Consider the following 17,642-nt stretch of genomic DNA (forward strand, 5'->3'; position numbering starts at 1 on the left):
TCCTGACCCTTACACAGTCTCCTCCCGTGAACACGTCACTCCCGGGCTTGGGCTGTGTTAGGCGGCACACAGGACTTTAAGGATGGACAGCTGTCCTGGTGGGTCTGACCTAATCAGGTGAAACCGTAAATGACACAGGCTTTTCCTAAAGAGATTCAAAGGGTGAGTAGGAGTCAATGTGAGGCGGCTTCTTTGTGGCTGACTTTGAAGATGGAGGGGACCCTATGGCAAGGAATGTGGGTGGCCTCTAGTCCCTAAGAGCAGCCCCCGGCTGACAGCCAGCAGGAAACAGGGACATCAGCCCTACACCTGCAAGCAACTGCATCTGGCCAACAACCCAAGTGAGTATGGGAGCAGACTCCCCCAGAGCTCCCAGAAGGAACCCAGCCCACTGACACCCCAATTTCTGCTGTGTGACACCCTGAGCGGAGGACCTACCAAGCCGGGCCTGGATGTCTGACCTGCAGCTTGGAGCTAAGAAATGAGGTTGTGATAAGCTACCAAGTATGTGGGGACTTGTTACACAGCAACGGAAAACTACCATAGTCTCTATTTACTTGTATCGACAGTCACGGGCTTTAATGAAGTTTTATAGTTTTCTGTATATAGGCTTTGAATATCTTTCCTTCCATTTATTTTTAGAAACCTTAAGAACTTTTAATCTTAAATATCCTTTAAAAAATGAATATAACTGAATTCTTGAATATAATTTACAAGTGTACTGCTAGTATCTAGAAAAGCAATTGATTCCAGTATATGATCTCATGGCAGGCCAGGTGCGGTGACTCACACCTGTCATCTCAGCACTTTGGGAGGCCAAGGTGGGAGGATCACTTGAGCCTAGGAATTCAAGAACAGCCCGGGCAACACAGAGATACCCCATCTCTACAAGAAATGAAACAATTAGCCAGACCTGATGGCACGTGCCTGTAGGTACAGCTACTCAGGAGGCCGAGGTAGGAGGACTGCTTGAGCCCACGAGTTGGAGGCTGCAGTGAGCCATGATCACACCACTGTACTGCAGCCTGGGTAACAGAGCAAGACCCTAAAATAAATACATGAATAGGTAATAAAGTAAAAACTTTTAAAATCTCATAGAAAACAACGGTGTTGAATTCTTACCATTCTTAATAATTTTGGCTTTTGTATGTAGACATATTTGAGAATAAAGCATTACATTTCTTCTACTGCTGTTTTTATGTACTTGCATATTTATTGCATCTTAATGAGCCAGGACCCTCAGCAGCACGTAGATTTTGCTGTTCCTGATTGTAAAGGCCCTGACAGTGACAACTTCCATTTGGAAAGCTGTTTGCTGCAGGTTTTGGCAGGAGGCCGTCCACACAAGAGGGGTACGCAGTGTGGGAGTCAAAGCCCCAGTCAGATGAGCAGGGCCTCTCTGTGGGGAGTGGGTGGCAGTGATGGGAGGCTGGTGACATGCAGGGAAACTGACCCAATAATGGATTAAGGAGAATAAGAACCATTCCCAGAAAGGGCCTTAGAACTATGGAAAGAGAGAAAGCTGGAACATACCCTGCGGTGCGGGGCTGAAATCGGAGGTGCTAGTGTCATTCCCAGCTGTTAATAGATGAGAGAGATGGAAGTACGTGCACATATCCTCTAGCTCTGTCCACTAAGAGCTCCCGCGCGCAGCAATCCGCAACAGCCAGGAGCACCCCTCGCACCTACAGCCTGCTTCCTGGTGCTGCTCTCCACTCAAAGGAACAGGGCTCCTTAGAGCCGGGGCTCACTCCAGTAAATGAAAGGGAAAGGGCCAGCCAGGTATAAGATAAGGCTGGAACATCTTTTTGCACCAGAAAGTGAAGAAACAGCTCAAGAACTGTAGGTACATAACAAAAAAACACAAAAGGCAGAAGAAGGAGCTCTCACAGGCAAAACAAGCAGGACTTGAGCCTGAGAGTAAACATCATAACAGATCACAGCCCTGAATACAAGCAGGGGCCAGGATCCACACAGGTGGGAGCAAGGAAGGAAGGAAAAAGTAAAGGCAGTTTGACGGGGATGGGATATCGGCATCGCTTCACACGACCTCCCCACTCATTCATTACAAAGGGTCGTTACTGGGCAGTGGAGAAGCTGACCGGGGCCACCGTCACCAAGCAACAAGAGAGAACACCAGCAGGAGGCTAACTGCATTCGGGCAGCCCCTGCCAGGAGGCAGCGTCCATCCTGTGACACTCGTAGATGAAACGCAGACCCAGAACCTACCACGAGGAAACCTCACATGAACAAGCTGGGAGCCACGGACTTATCTCCAGAACTGCCAAGGGCGTCCAAGCCCAGGGAGACGGAGCCACCGTCCAGGCGGATTGTCACCATGACCACAAAGCCACGTGCGACTCACTCCTGACGCAAATGCGGGTTGGACACCGTCCCAAATCACAGAGGGGGCAGGGCCAGAACGGCAACCACTCAAGTGATTCAGAAGGAAGCTTCTCTTTACTTGCAACTTCTCCCCAAGTTTGTGGTGGCTTCCATACTGTTATTGTTGTTATTATTCGACATGAGTAAAAAGGAACTCATGACCTTCTCCTTGGACTTGCTCCTCTCCCCAGTCTCAATACCAACCACACTGTTGTTCACGTCACCGCCTCCCCAACCACCCCACAGGGGCTACAGCGTGGGCTCAGCACCTCTAAAGGAAAAGCAGATGAAAGAACTTGTGCCTCCCAGGCGAAAACACACAGTGCACAGGCAACCCTGGCAGAGCCCATCCCTTCCTGGTCCTGCTGAGCTCAGGCACAGACCGGGCACCAGGCTCGGTGTGCAGTGTGACGGGGAGGGGTGTCCCTGGAGTTGTTTCTGGAAGTTGCCGGGTCCACCTTGCCTTAAAAATAGTCAACCAAATGCCATCCCACCACTAGATGGCACTCAAACCACAGCAGAAAGGGGGCGTGGGTTGGCACCTGAGGTGAGAAAACCACTGGTCAGTCTGGACCTGGCGTGCTTCAAGTGGCAACAAGGCTTTCCACACACTGTTCACTTGCTCCCACCTCCCCACCCCAGGCCCCCTGCCACACACCTGAGGACACAGGAAAGAAGGTCACCATTGGCTTATACACGCCCTTGAGCAAAACAGAAAAGGTGCCCCTCACGGCAGGTAGACGGCGCCCCCCTCCCCCCGGGATACGCCTCACAGCCACATGCCCTTGTGCAGTGCACAACCCAAGCAGCTTTACTCAACAACCCCACTCCGGAGAAGCAGGACTAGAATTGTGCTGAAGTTAAGAATGACAATCCCATTCTTTGCAGGACTTATTGATGAAAATAATTGGCAATCAGATCCCTAAAGAAACACACCCAGTCACACTCATGCAAGCCACAAAATAATAAAACACGGTCAAGGTTCTCTCCATGTCAAACCACCAGCATCCCCACCAGAATGCCCCGGAAGTCTGCCGGTTAACCTGTGCAGGCCCTGGTCAGGCCTGTGGTCCCCAAGGGCCACCAGCAGCAAAGGCACCCGAAGCTGCAGGCGACAGGGGAGGCCGTTGCTTCTCGCTTTTTTGTCTGTAAGGTCCCTGTGGGGTGGGCGAGGGAATTCTCACTGAAGCAGCTCTAAAAGAAAGCGGAGCGCATGGAGCCTCCCGGAAGCACCAGCAGCTGTTCTGTGGATGGCTGTTGGGCCGCACGCGAAGGACTTGGTTCCTGTCTCCAGCTTAGTGGTCTGTCAGAGGAAAGGTCTCTTCCTGCTCGGCTGGCCACAGCATGGCTGCCTCTTCCATGATGGGCACCTGTGTAGGCCAGCCTCTCTCTCCTGCCCCCCTGGCTGGGACGGCAGCCCGGATGTCACCTGCACAGCCGCAGGTGCGGGTGTTGGCTCAGCCTCTCCATGAGCTCGTCCTCCCTGGGCTCCTCCAGAATATCCCTGTGGAATTGAGGAAAGATGCACACAGGGGCCTCTCACAAGAACAAGGGAGCAGAGCTTAGCAACACATGCAAAGTGAGTGTCACAGGGACACAGGGACTCAGATGAGCCTCAGGATGGATGCGGCCACTAGAAATATCTACACAGCATTCTCAAAAGCCCAGGGGGCACATCTTCCCGCTGGCTGGCAGGACCGCAGGGCTTGGCTGCAGCGACTCAGCAGCCTCTCGTGGAAGGCACGGCCCCACAGCAGGCTGCCTCTGGGTGGTCACCTTTCCAGACTAGGAGAGGAACCATCTCAAAGCTGCCAGGAGAAGAGATGGGTGCGGCTTCCTCAGCTCCCCTGTTTACATCCAACAGAATCCAATGGACCCTGAAGGAAGGTGTCTTACATATGCCCAAGCAGAAGGGCAGGACAAAGGATGCGACCCCAGCAGCAGGAAGAAGAAGCCCCCGATCCCGGCTCTGAGCTTCCCCCCCAGCGGCAGGAAGAGGAAGCCCCCGATCCCGGCTCTGAGCTTCCCCCCCAGCGGCAGGAAGAGGAAGCCCCCGACGCCGGCTCTGAGCCTCCCCCCCAGTGGCAGGAAGAGGAAGCCCCCGATCCCGGCTCTGAGCCTCCCCGCCCAGCGGCAGGAAGAGGAAGACCCCGACGCCGGCTCTGAGCCTCCCCCATGCCGCACAGGACCAAAGCCAGATAACCGCGTGGAGAGGGAGGAGGGCCATCAGGCCTGCCCGCCACCTTGGCCCCTCCACCCCCCAGCTCTTGGCTTCACACCCCAGGGGCCACACAGAAGCCCTTCCCCACTGACACACCTGAATGGGAGCTCCACAGTCATCTGGTAGGTGGCCTCTGGGGTCCCAGCAAGTGGCTGCAGGTGGCTGTGGGGGTCCCACTTGTGAAGGAAGTTCTGGCAAGCAGGAGGGAGTGGCCAGTGAGTGTGGGCCCCGAGTGAAAGCAGCCTTGCCCCATCCCCAGCCCCTCCAGGGTCAGCCACAGGGCACCCACTGAGGGGGCTGAGCCGTTCACCCTGGACACCCAGGCACAGGCCCCACGAGGCTGCTGGCTCCTCCTGGAGCCGATGTCCAAGGCCCTCCTTCAGCCTGACCTGACAGCCTGAGAATTCCCACAGCCCAGATGTCAGGAGCATCCCCCAAGGCCCCAGCAGCCAGGGCGGGCAGCACTGAGCCCCACAGGAAGGACTCGGCCTCACTCAGGACCCGCCTAACCCAGCACAGCTCTCCCATCACAGTTCCAGGCAGGCCTATGGAGAGTGAATTAGAAACAAGCGACCACGGAGAACAGCCTGGGTGGGGATCTCTGATACCTCCAGAATCAGGGCCAGAAACAGGTTGACCCAGATGACAGACGACACCAGCCACCACAATACAAAATAGATCTTGGACCACCTGCGGAAGACAGAGGCCCACCCCGTGAACCACGACGAGCAAAGCAAGAGCACTCGATACAGACACCGCTGCTGTGTGGTCAGGACGGTTCCTGGGCATCCGGTTCACGCACGCCATGATACAGAGCGCACGACTATTTCCACCTCAAAACAACCCAACCGAGGCCTAAAAATGTGCAACAAGCTGCCGAGGTAGCTCAGCCAACAGGAGGCGGCGCTGGGATTAAAACCCAGGACCATCACTGGGGCCAGTCTGAGCTCTTCAAGCTCAGAGCTGAACTATCTCATTCATTAAGCCTTCCCAGGGCTCCCCCACCCCCGTGGAATTCCTCAGAAGCCCCAAACACACCAATGGCCTCCAGGAGGTGTAAACCCAGAGTCACTGGCCACCATCCTGAGAGTCACGATGTGGCTACGCAGGGGGCAGGGGCCAGGCCGGCCAGGATGCCATGCTGGCTGACTTCCCTGTCAAGGCCCGAGTCCCTGTCCCAGCCACGCTCCGGGTGGATGCCCGGACGCAAGGGAACCCCCAGGCTGCACGGAGAATCACTGCTGCCCAGACGGGGACTCACGGGCCCGAGTAGCGCCGATAGGCATCCAGGAGCACCTGCCAGTTGTTTACCACCATCAAGTTCCACAGAGTGACCAGGGCAGCCTGCAGGGGCAGAGACCAGCAGTCCAGGAGGGCCCAGGCGGTAGGGAGGGGAGGAGCCCAGGGAGCAGGGCGCTGGGGCAGGGCGCAGGGCTCACCGCAAAGTCATCGAAGTTGTTGGCCCAGTACTCCAGCTGCTCAAAGCTCCCACAGGGCGCCGAGCCATTGGCAGAAGCCAGGCTGGGGGTCACAACACACCTGGGTCAGGGGCGGGGGCTCCAGATTCTGAGGCCTGACACCTTACAGCCCCTCCTCTGCTGGTGTGCTCAGCCTGGCCTGAAGGTCCAAATTGGGGTACAGAGGGTCAGGGGGCAGGGAGAGTGCTGCTCTGAGCAGGCCATGAGAAATGTGTTTAGCAGACTCCAGGCAAGCGCTCTAGGAGAGGCGAGGAGCGGAGGTGGAAATCGGAGATCAGGAAAACGGGGTGGAGGGAGGAGATGAAGGAACTGGGAGAACACCCTCCCCTCCTGAGACACTGAGTCCACCAGGGCCACCGCCAAGGCCTCCCACCCACGCTGGCACCCCTGAGACACTCCCTATGGCACCTCAGACCCCACCTCACCTGCTGTTTCCAGGGGGAGCCACAATGACACCTCGAAACAAGTTGATCCCAATGATGGCAAATTCGTAGTAGACCACCTGGGAGGCCAGGAGCCAGGGACTGGTCAGCCCCACCCATGGGTGCACCTGCCCCCACCCCCTCCCCGCCCTCAGACAGAACCACAAAGCCAGGCTGATGCCTGTGAGGCCAGGACCCTCTGCCCAGGGCTGGGATTCCAGCCTGGCTGCTACTTCAAAACACATGCAGCTGGCCTCCCCCAGGGCTGGCAGGTCCACAGACACACAGGCAGGGGTGGTCATGGAGCTCCTACAGGAATCGGGGTCCTGCCCCCAGGTACCCTGGCAGCCACAATTAGGGGACAGGCTGCTGGCCCACCCCAGGCCTATCCCTAACATGCATCAGTAGAGAGTGGAGGGGTACACGCCTGGGCTAACCTGGTCCCCTTTCTGGGCCTCAGTTTCCTCTGTTAGGCAAGTTAGGGGGCTGGGCAGACAGCGCCTGAGGCAAGATTCTCTTCCCGGCGTCTATTTCCAGAGGCACGAGGCACAGCTGGGGTCCAGCCCAGAGCACCCCGTGGCCCCAGAGACACCTTCTCATCCCGGTGGTCTCTATGTCAACATGGTCAGAATAAAATGACAAAACTGCCTGAAGTGCGGCCGGGCTTCCTGCACAGGATGCCTCCTGTCACTCCACCCGAGGCAACACTGGGACCTGCCTAGTCACGGGCCCCTCTCCTGCCCAAGCCCGGTCACCAGGCAGAGCAGACGGGCTCCTCAGCTGGAAGGCTGGCCAAGGGGAGAGGCCGGGGCGTCTCACAGTTCTTGTTCAGCAAATGTGGCTGCAAGTCCCTGGAATCCCTCTAAGAAAGGAGCCTCAACCAAGTCCTCATCCTAGGGCTTGTGTGGGCTTTGGGGTCCTGGAGGCAAAGCCCTGTGCCTCTTAAATTTCTGTCAGTTTCTCAACAAGATCCACAACCCAGAAAACACAAGAGACTCAAAAGTTACCAAAACACTCTCTGGCATGGGAGGGAAGCATGCTCATGCAGGGCCACCAGCCACACCACCCTGAGCTCCCTGCTCTGCGAAGAAGGGGATGCCTCTGGCTTCTTTTTTTTTTTTTTTTTTTTTTTGAGACAGAGTCTTGCTCTGTCGCCCGGGCTGGAGTGCAGTGGCCGGATCTCAGCTCACTGCAAGCTCCGCCTCCCGGGTTTACTCTGTTCTCCTGCCTCAGCCTCCCGAGTAGCTGGGACTACAGGCGCCAGCCACCTCGCCCGGCTAGCTTTTTTTTGTATTTTTCAGTAGAGACGGGGTTTCACCGTGTTAGCCAGGATGGTCTCAAACTCCTGACCTCGTGATCCGCCCGTCTCGGCCTCCCAAAGTGCTGGGATTACAGGCTTGAGCCACCGCGCCCGGCCGCCTCTGGCTTCTTACCCCAACCCTGTACTCCCCTGGCCTCAGGAACCTGCTGCCATCCAAACCCAAGAAACTTCCTGCCAACAGAGCAGTGAGCCGGCCCGGCACTGCCTTCCGCCAGCCTCCTAGCCTCCCACTCCAGTGCATATCCCACCACCAGCAGCAGCCTGGTACTCACCACCAGGATCCCGCCAAACGCACGCATGTTCTGCACCAGGCCCAGGACAGTACTGGCCACCACGGCCATCGGCTGAGGACAGGAAGAGAGCCAGCCCTTACTCCTCCTGGCCCCGCAGGGGGGACACCATCCCGGCCCACCACCCTGACCCTGATGGAAAGGCAAGATGAAGCAGGCCAGTGACCACCAACCCACACACACCTGGACCCACAGCCACCCCCACACGCCTCTACACACCCACACAGGCCCCCACATCCACCCATACACACCCTTGCACCCCAACACCCACATCTACCCACACGTATTCACACACGCTTGCATCGCCCACCCGCACGCACTCACTCACCCACTCCTGCATCCCAACACCTCCAGCCCAGCCTCATTCAAGCACTGACTTCAAGTCCCTGTGGGAAGCCCTTCTCTGCCTCCCAACCCACTGCAGGTGGGTCAGCTACTCTGTGGCCTGGAGGCGCCAAAGCAATGCAGAGCTAGAGGTGGCAGGACCACCCGCAGGAACTGCGTCTGAGAAGGGGCCTCTGAGAACCAGCAGGGAGGCCCCAGCTCCAAAGAGCCGCTCCTCCTCATCACAGGGTAGCCGGGAGAAAGGCTTTCAAATCAGCAGCATCAACCCACCTGAAGAATCCAAATCACACAACACAGCTAAACGACACAGTGGAGACCAGTCGGCATGGACGTGCGCACACGGGCGTGTCATCGTGAGCACGCACATACTCACGTGAGAGGCCCTGGGAAACTGTGACTTCAAGCAAAACGGCATGATTCCAGGGCCTGCTGTGCGTCATTTCCCTTAAAGTCACAGTTTCCAAGAACCTGCGGGTGGCACTGAGGCCTTACTGTGAATGTGTGCACACACGATCATGCGTCTTATACAGGCACAGGTTCACATGGATGTCTGCATGCAATGTGTGCACAGGCGATCATGTGTCTTACACGGGCACAAGTTCACATGGATATCTGCATGCGATTATCTGTGCACACGGTGATGCAGGGGTGCGTGTATATATGAATGTACGTGTGCATGTGCATGATGTGTATTGTATGATGTGTATAGCGTGACTGTGTATGACCATGTGTGCCTGCGATTGTGTGTGTATGCATGTGCATGGTCACATGTGTGGTTGTGAGATCACGTATGCGTGGCTGTATTCTATATGTGTATGATTGTGTGTACCTGTATGGTCGTAATTATGTGTGAACACGTGTGCATGTGTGTGTGTGTGTGTGTATGAAGGTCCCAGCACAGCAGCCCCCTAGGAAGGCTCAGGAGCCCTGAGCTGCCTTCAAGTGGGACATACTGCCCGGTGGGACAGGTGCACAGCTCAGAGGAAGGATGAACGGGGACAGAGGAGGGACCTGGACACTTAGAAGAGGGGTCTTAGGACATGGAGCCAGGAGCAGTGAGGCCCAGAACCCCCACCTCTGCCTGCCCGCACTTTCAAAGTGCCCACTGCTCCCAATCGGTGCATTAAGAGAAACCAGTGCTCAGAGATGGTCATGAGCCACCTGCACTCGCATTAAGGAATGCTGGAAACAAGCTCTCTGGCCAGGGATACTGCTGCCCTCATTACTAGCACCCTGGGAGCCATGGCAAAGACCTTTCTGGAAACCTGAGAGACCTGGGGGAGCACTGGTGTCCAGTGCTCCAGCCCCAAGGAGCTCCTGCGACTGGCCAAAGCACTGCACCCTCCACACCCTTGCCCACCTTGCTCTCTCCTCCCAGAAATGCAGTGCTGGGCTCTCCTGCTTCTAATGACCTTACCCCAGCATCACAAGAACACGGCAGAGAGCTGAGGGTGCAGTCAGGGAGCCCAGAGTGACGAGCACAGTCCTCCGGCCCATCCTGCCCCAGGCTCACCCACCCTGGAGCCACGCAGCAGCGGGAACCAGGAGGGCGGGGTGAGCACGGGGGTAGGGCCGGCACCCACCTTCATGCTGGGGATGATGCGCAGGAAGCGGAACACGATGAGCATGTTCAGCATGCGGGTCATGTCCCACAGCGACAGCAAGCCCAGCATCTCCGGCCTCCTGGGGAGAGACATGGAGGGGGCGGGTTGGGAGGGGCCCAGGAGCCCCACGGGGAGGAGACAAGGAGACGCGTGGGCTCCTGGACAGAGGCGCAGGGAGGGCAGGAGACAAGGAGATGCGTGGGCTCCTGGACAGAGGCGCAGGGAGGGCAACGGCACGGACCAGAGTGCACCCCACAGCCAACCCGGAGCAGAAAAGCCTCCGCAGGGTGGTGAGAGGGCGGGGCCTGGGTCACTCACTGCTCTGCTTCCACCTGCAGCCCCGGTGCGACCCCCATTCCCCCAACACCTTCCCACCCAGTCCTCGCAGGAAGGCTGCAGCCCTCCTTCTACACAGACCCTCCATCCACACGGGAGGGCACGGAGGCTCCAGACACTGAACTTGCTCCAGCTCAGGCCCCAGCAGAACTGGTTGAGCCAAGTCTCCTGCCTTGGTTTCCTGCGCTTGGCGGGTCACGGTCTTTCCATGCTTTCATTTCTGTTGAAACTCAAACCCATTCTCATCCAGAGTGTCAGCACCCCCAGGTAATGACTTAGACCACAGTGCAGCCGGCATGCTCAGTGCACGTGAAAGACGAAGCCACGGCAGCCCCATGGCGCAGCACGGTGGCACTGCCTGCCTTCCTGAGGTAAGTCCTGGGGGGCTTCCTAGGGAGGTGATGGAACAGCAAGCCTCTGCTGTTCACTGTCCCCACCCCCTCCAAGCAATTCCCAGCTGCTCCCTAGGCAGTGGGGTGGATAACAGAGCACACACAGACCCAAGGAGCCTGGCCTGACCACAGGGCCGAGGCTGGCACGCTGGGCCCTGTGCCCCACCCTTCCTGTCTCATCGCGGGCACACCGGAGCCACACTGCCAGGGCAGAGCAGCCTGGCTGACGGCCAGGGCAGAGTCCCTGCCCAGGTTGTCTCTTCATGGCCAGAACCCTGGCAGTGAGGAATCAGCACACTGCATCAGAGTTCAGCGAGCCCCGGGCCCCTGGCTCCACTATTTTAAGGGGGCTAAAGTGACATCCAGAGTGGGAGGTGATGACTCAAGGTCACACTGTGAGTCGGGGCTCTCCCAAGGACCTTCCCGCCAGCAGAGGGGCTCAGCCCAACCCCAGTGATCACAGGCCCCCTGAGACCTGAGCCAGGGGCATCTCTGCTGCCAGCCCCCAGCATGTGTGCTGGGAAGGGGAGCCCACTGCCGCCCTGGAGGGCATCTCCGAGGGGGAACAACGGCTTCCCTCCACAGCCTGCAAGCACCAGCTTCTGGAGAGAGGATGCCCAGAGCAACGGTAAGGCCCTGCCCCGACACAGCCTCTGCTGAGGGATCGGCCCACCCGTTCCACCATCATGGGGTCTGCCCTAGAGTCAAGGCAGACCCAGCGGGCAGGCCTGGCTCCCTGGACACCACTGAGACCCTCCCAGGGGTGCTAGGTGGTGGTGCTGTTTGCTGTAGCCGCCCTTGGTTCTGCCCAGTCACATACCAGCCTGGGCGTGGCAATCGGTACACAGCCAGAGTTGAGATCTCCAAAACCTTTAATTACAAAAGAAAAGAAGGCTTCGCTACAGCAACACTAATCTGGGCGGCCCTTAAAGGAAATATAAAGCTCATCTCTAACACATTCTCCCCAAAAGAGGCTTTTGGGGAGAAACCAGAGCTTGGTCCTGGACCCCGTGGGTTGGTTGCAGATGTTGGGACTCCCTTCAGCTGGAAAGACACCCTGGCCTCAGGAATCAGGGGACTGCACAGATTGGGGGGGGCGGGGATGGCAGAAAAGATACTGAGTCAAGGACAGACCGCAGGGCCCTTCTCAAGTTTCTCTTTACCCGCGTGCCGAGGGGCCTGCCAGTTACAGCAAACGTCACTCTGATGTGGCTGCCTGTGACACACACACCGAGGGTGACATGCCCTCACTCCCACAGGGTCTGGGGAAAGGAAGTTTAAGCGTTTCCCGAGAACACCCTGGTGCCTGAGAGCCCCCTGGCCCCTCGCTCCACCATGCTGAGGTCACACCATCTATCAGTGACATTAGAGGCTGTGCCCCGGGCTGGAGTCGCTGGCCAGGGCTATGGGTCCTTCAGGGCCTCCCCTGGGGGTCAGGAGTGGCAGCCTGCCCCCCATGACACTCAGATGCAGTAGAAACCTAGTCTCCTAAAGCCCCCACCAGCTACCCACTGAGCAACTTGGCCAGAAGGGAAGCCAGCCCTCACCAGTGAGAACAGAAGCCCACCTTCCCACAGCCGCTGGTCCTCAGGGGAGGCCTGAGATGGGCCAGCACAGAGCCCAGGTGGCACTCACCCACCCGCCCAGGAAAGGCCGGCCTCGGACGCGCCTACTTTACCAGCAGGACAATGGTGAGGAGCCCATCAAACACGTTGCTGGGATAGGACAGGTACCCTCGCAGGCCCAGGGCAAAGACCTTGAGCAGCATCTCCAACAGGTAGTACACAATGAAGACACAGTTGAGAATCTAAAGGGGCAGAAGAGGCACCCAGCATTGGGCCCCAGGGCTGGCAGCCCTGCCCAGCCTCACCCTGGCCCTGACAGGTGGGCAGCTCAGAACTTACCCCCAGGACAAAGTCATCACGCTCAGCAGGCAGCACATCTGCATCCAGCACCAGGAACACCTGCAAAGCCAGAGCAGAGGGCTCACCGGCTGGCCCAGCACAGCGCTGGGCAAGGCAGGCAGGGCAGGCTCCTGTGCAAGGTGGGTGGGAACAGGCACTTCCAGTCCAGCTCTGAGGCAAATCCACACTCACGCAAATGGACACCAGGTTTGCCAGGGCGATGAGGTTCCCCAGGTAGTCAAAGTAGTAGTGGCCAAAGAGGAACTGGGCACTCTGCAGAAACGGGGACTGGTACTCGGGCCTCGGCGGGTGCTGGGTAAGGAACACACACGCTCAGAAGCACAGTCTAGCAGCCGTGGCTGTTGCGGCCCAAAAATGCTCACGCCCTCTTATTCTGGGATTTGATTTTTTCCTGCCTCATCTCCCATTCTATCTATCCAGTCACAGGAAATAATCCCAGACACAGAAATCGCTTTATACATTGAGGTGTTCATCTCAGTGGTCTTTGTAACACCCAAAGAGAAATAGAAGCAACTGAAATGTCCATTGAGGCTGTAAAGAAATCATGCTGTGATATTAGAGTCACCTTAAATGTATGCAAAGTGTCACCCTGATATTTAAAAACAAAAAAGCTGTGTGAAAAAACACACGTAAGTGATATGCTCATAGCTACAGAAACTTAGCACAGAACCGACTCCTGTACGGTGGGCCGGCAGTGGCAGAAGGCAGTGAGGGGCAGGCGGGCAGCCACTGCCACCGTCAGGATCCTCGCGAGACCCAGCACTTCCCACGCTCAGCAGCCTCCTTGAGACACGTCCATGTGTGCACAGGTCGACAACGGGAACGGCCTAAATGTTTCTCAGCAAGGGGACTTGCACCTGCCATCCCACACAGGGGCCACTAACCACCGGCGGCTATTTCATGAAAATTTCAATGCAACGAAATTCAACACTCAGTTATTCAGTGGCAACGGCCACGTGTCAAGGACTCCCCAGCCACATGTGACACGTCGCTACAGCTCATCCCCCTAAAAAGTCCATATGAAAATGGAGAGGGCGAGAAGACGCGGCTGCATGGACAGGCTGCGGAGTGAAAATCGCAATGCTTCATGTATACGTCAAAGAAGAACAAAGCAACTGTTTCTTTAGGTACCTACAAATGCCTGACATTACACGGGGAAAAGTCTGGAAGGAAAACACCAAAATATTCAGTTGAATAGAGTGGCTACTCTTGAGTGAGATCCAAACTGGCAGTGCCAGTGATCAGCGAACTTCCTCTCGGCTCCCAATATCCTCGACACGCACTCAGCCACAACGGCAGGGTCCCTTTCAGTGTCTCGTCCGCAGTGAGAGGGAGGTGAGGCTTTCTCAGCGGAGGGGCTGGAGGGACACCGCAGGAGGGCAAGTGGAGGGACACCGCAGGAGGGCAAGCCTCCCCTGTGGTTTCCGGATGCTACGGGGTGGATCGGGGTGTGGTGTGAAGCACATGTGGACGCTCTCTGTCCCAGACACAGTCCCCAGGCGACCTATAGCCGCAGCCTGACCTCCTGAAAATTTCCCAGCTTCCCAGTCCTCAGGGTGGAAACCAGTGCCCAAAGGCCACCTGCCCGCACTGGCATGCAATTCTCTCAGCAGGACAATGCCACCACCTGCTCACCGCCTGAGCCTGCTGCACCCGGGAGGGTCGCCTCCTGCTTACCCAGTGACCACAGACCAACCGGGGCCCAGGGAGACCAGTGAACGTCTCTGCATTCCTGTGGGCGAAACCACACCTTCTCTCAAGAGATCTGAACCCTGGCTTTGGAGGGTCCCCATCCAGGTCCATCCTTTCTCACGCACTCCCCTCAGCCCGATGACACCACACGGCTTCCTTACATCTTATGGTTACTCTTTTATCGTAGTTGCCACTTCCATGTACGACACTTTCTGTTTAACCCAGACTGACCTTGGCCAAGAGAGATTTTAGCATGATCTGTGTGTTTAAATTGTTACAGGGAGCAGGTGTTCATACGTTAGCTGTGTAACTGAGAAGTAACTGATATGACTAAAGTGGTTGTCTCCCGGTAGAAAGCCAGTGAGGTGGATTTTCCCACTTTCCTCTGTTGTCTATAATGAATGACCACTACATTTTTAACCCCAAAAGCTTCTTAGATGAAGAGGAGACTTCTGTCAGCAGCAGGCAGGGCACCTTCTCTGAAGCTTGCCAGCAAGCACCAAACTACTGCCTGGCCACGGCCAGACTGACGCCCAGGTGGTGACCCCACACTGGAGGGCTCTCGAAAAGGCTGGAGCTCCCATGACATCAGCCTACCGAGAAAGCACCTCTTTGTGCTTCCAAAACCACAGGCTGTCCCAAATCTGAGCAATCCCAGAAGCATCTGCCTCCCAAAACTGAAGCTCAGCCAGCCCTTCGCATCAGCGGGCTCCGCACCTGCAGACTGAAGCCACTGCAGATCAAAACATACTCGGGGAAACGGCATCTGTGCGGAGCGTGTACAGGCTTGCTTACCCGTATTCCCCAAGCTCCCACCGCATCCCTAGGTGCTAGGTATGTTCTGAGGAGTCTAGAAATGATTTAAAGTATACGGAAGGATGTGTGTAGGTTACATGCAAACACTACATCATCTTACATAAGAGACTTAAACACCCATGGATTTTGTATCCACATGGAGTCCTAGAAGCAATCCCTGCAGATACCGAGGGGCAATAGCCTCCCCTCTACAGTCAGCATTATTGAGGAAAGAAGGTGTCAGAAAACCAGATTAAGGATCTCGCAGCTCCCAAAACCTGTGGAACCTACACTCCCATCTCAAAGCCCGGTGCTCGGTGCCCCGGGAAGAGCATCGCTGGGACCTCAAAGGAGACGGCTGGGCTGGGAATCCGGCCAGGCCAGCCTGTTGGGCCTTCCCCACTCCTGTGCACACAGGAGTCCGCTCTACTGGGTCACGGCCAAAGCACTCCATCCGCCCTTCCTCCACAGCATCACGGGACAAGGAACTCCTTTCCAGGTCTCATCAAATCCCGACACTGGAAAAGGGTGGGAGAGTCAGCTCTGGACAACCAGGACTCAGCCGCACCCGAGCGAACAGCAACAACGGTTCAGGGAGAGCCCAGATGGCCCAGAGCACACCAGGAGCAAAGCCTGAGACGAAAACCATCTTTCCAGAACCTTTAGGATGACTGGCTTCTCCCGGCCTGCGTCCGCCTGCCCCCGGAAGGGGCCGGATCACAGCAAACTAGCCTACGACAGTCGCTAAGAGTTGCTTCCTCAGCCCCAAACACCTCTGGCCCTAGGACAAGCGCCATTATCTAGGACACTGCTTCTTAATTTTCTGTCATCTGAGGACCATCTCCACAGTTTCCGGGAAATCTGCACCTGCACCCAAATTTCTTTCATATCTTCAAGACAACCTTAAGTTGATACCACATTGCCCAGCCTCGTCCCAAGCAGAGGTTTGATGGCGTGAATACTCAGAGTGCCACCTGTTGATCCTCACCACACTCATCGCCCATGCCCCAAGGGGTTGGGGGGGCCACACTGAGGAATGCAGCCCTAAAGGGGATGCCCAAAGTGACAATGGGGACGAGCACGTGGCACTCAAGCTCAGGCTGGGGCAGAGCCTGACTCCAGAGGTCTGGAAGGACCTTAGAAAAACATGTTTTTTAGAGAACCACCTCTGACAGGGGCCTGCAGCCACAGAGACCGACAGGGAACCCTGAGGCAGGTGACAGCTGCTAGGGGCTGAATTTTGCCTCCCTCAGAATTCATATCTTTAACCTCTAACCTCCAGTAGCTCAGAATGTGACTATATTTGGAGACAGGGCCTTTTAAAAGGTAATTTGGTTAAAACAAGGCCATTAGTAATGGGCCCTAATCCAATCTGAATAGGGTCCTTTTAAGAAGAGGAGATGACACACAGAGGGATGACCACATGAGGACACAGGGAGAAGGTGATGTCTACAGGCCACGGAGAGAGGCCTCTGGTGAGGACACGGGGAGAGGGTGGCATCTACAGGCCACAGAGAGAGGCCTCAGGTGAGGACATGGGGAAAGGGTGGCACCTACAAACCACTGAGAGGGGCCTCAGGAGGAACCAGCCCTGTGACACCTTGGCCTCGGACTGACGGCCAGGACCGTGAGATGACAAATGTCTGCTGCTTCAGCCCCACCCCTGCCCCAGTCTGTGGTGCCATCCCAGGAGCCTGAGCAAACAAGAAAAGTGACCCAGAACTGGCAGGCGTCTGCGACTCCGCCTCTATGCCCCATCCCTGTTCCAGGCTCCGGCTCAGTCCTCTGAGGCTGAGCAGCTGGAACAGCAGCCCCCATGCTGCCCCCACACTGCCTGTGAGCACCTGGGCAGTTTCCCATTGTCTCCGCCCACCTGGCCCAGGCCTTCTGGACACAGAGCTTAGACGGATGCTGAGGCCCACCTGGTAACTCTGTAAACCAGTGTCAAGGGTGAAAGACAAAGGCCTTGGAGAGGACCCGCATGCGGACCTCCTAAGAAAGGACAGACAGGAAAAAGAGAGTCTGTCATGGAAATGGAGAAAACCATTTGGAAGATTTATCTGTGTCGGGCTGGGCTCAGGCTAGTTCCTGGGGTCTGGGGAATTTCATAAAAATCTCCCCAGGCCGGGCGCGGTGGCTCAAGCCTGTAATCCCAGCACTTTGGGAGGCCGAGACGGGTGGATCACGAGGTCAGGAGATCGAGACCATCCTGGCTAACACGGTGAAACCCCGTCTCTACTAAAAACACAAAAAACTAGCCGGGCGAAGTGGCGGGCGCCTGTAGTCCCAGCTACTCGGGAGGCTGAGGCAGGAGAATGGTGTAAACCTGGGAGGCGGAGCTTGCAGTGAGCTGAGATCCGGCCACTGCACTCCAGCCCGGGCGACAGAGCAAGACTCCGTCTCAAAAAAAAAAAAAAAAAAAAAAATCTCCCCAAT

General features: G+C 56.7%; 1 protein-coding gene across 21 annotated transcripts in view; it reads right to left on the minus strand.

The window, feature by feature from the left end:
- Window positions 1–2,441: 2,441 nt before the first annotated feature.
- TPCN2 (two pore segment channel 2) overlaps window positions 2,442–17,642 on the minus strand; it is a 38,441-nt gene continuing 23,240 nt past the window's right edge. For 3 of the 21 annotated variants that reach the window (XM_030918061.1, XM_030918058.1, XM_010358435.2), the window contains 12 exons: window positions 12,891–13,010; window positions 12,699–12,758; window positions 12,473–12,601; window positions 11,615–11,664; window positions 10,046–10,145; window positions 8,100–8,171; window positions 6,510–6,586; window positions 6,046–6,127; window positions 5,868–5,950; window positions 5,215–5,296; window positions 4,703–4,797; window positions 2,442–3,889 (listed from right to left, as the gene is read on the minus strand). In XM_030918061.1, the coding sequence (XP_030773921.1) occupies window positions 3,811–3,889; window positions 4,703–4,797; window positions 5,215–5,296; window positions 5,868–5,950; window positions 6,046–6,127; window positions 6,510–6,586; window positions 8,100–8,171; window positions 10,046–10,145; window positions 11,615–11,664; window positions 12,473–12,601; window positions 12,699–12,758; window positions 12,891–13,010 (1,029 nt within the window). In that variant the 3' untranslated portion in view covers window positions 2,442–3,810. Of the gene's footprint in view, window positions 3,890–4,702; window positions 5,951–6,045; window positions 6,323–6,509; window positions 6,587–8,099; window positions 8,172–10,045; window positions 10,146–11,614; window positions 11,665–12,472; window positions 12,602–12,698; window positions 12,759–12,890; window positions 13,011–17,642 lie in introns of those variants that run through there. The other 18 variants (XM_010358436.2, XM_030918064.1, XR_004053618.1 and 15 more) reach the window with 18 other exon arrangements.

Source organism: Rhinopithecus roxellana, chromosome 15 (genome assembly GCF_007565055.1).
Source record: "Rhinopithecus roxellana isolate Shanxi Qingling chromosome 15, ASM756505v1, whole genome shotgun sequence".
Lineage (NCBI taxonomy): Eukaryota > Metazoa > Chordata > Mammalia > Primates > Cercopithecidae > Rhinopithecus > Rhinopithecus roxellana.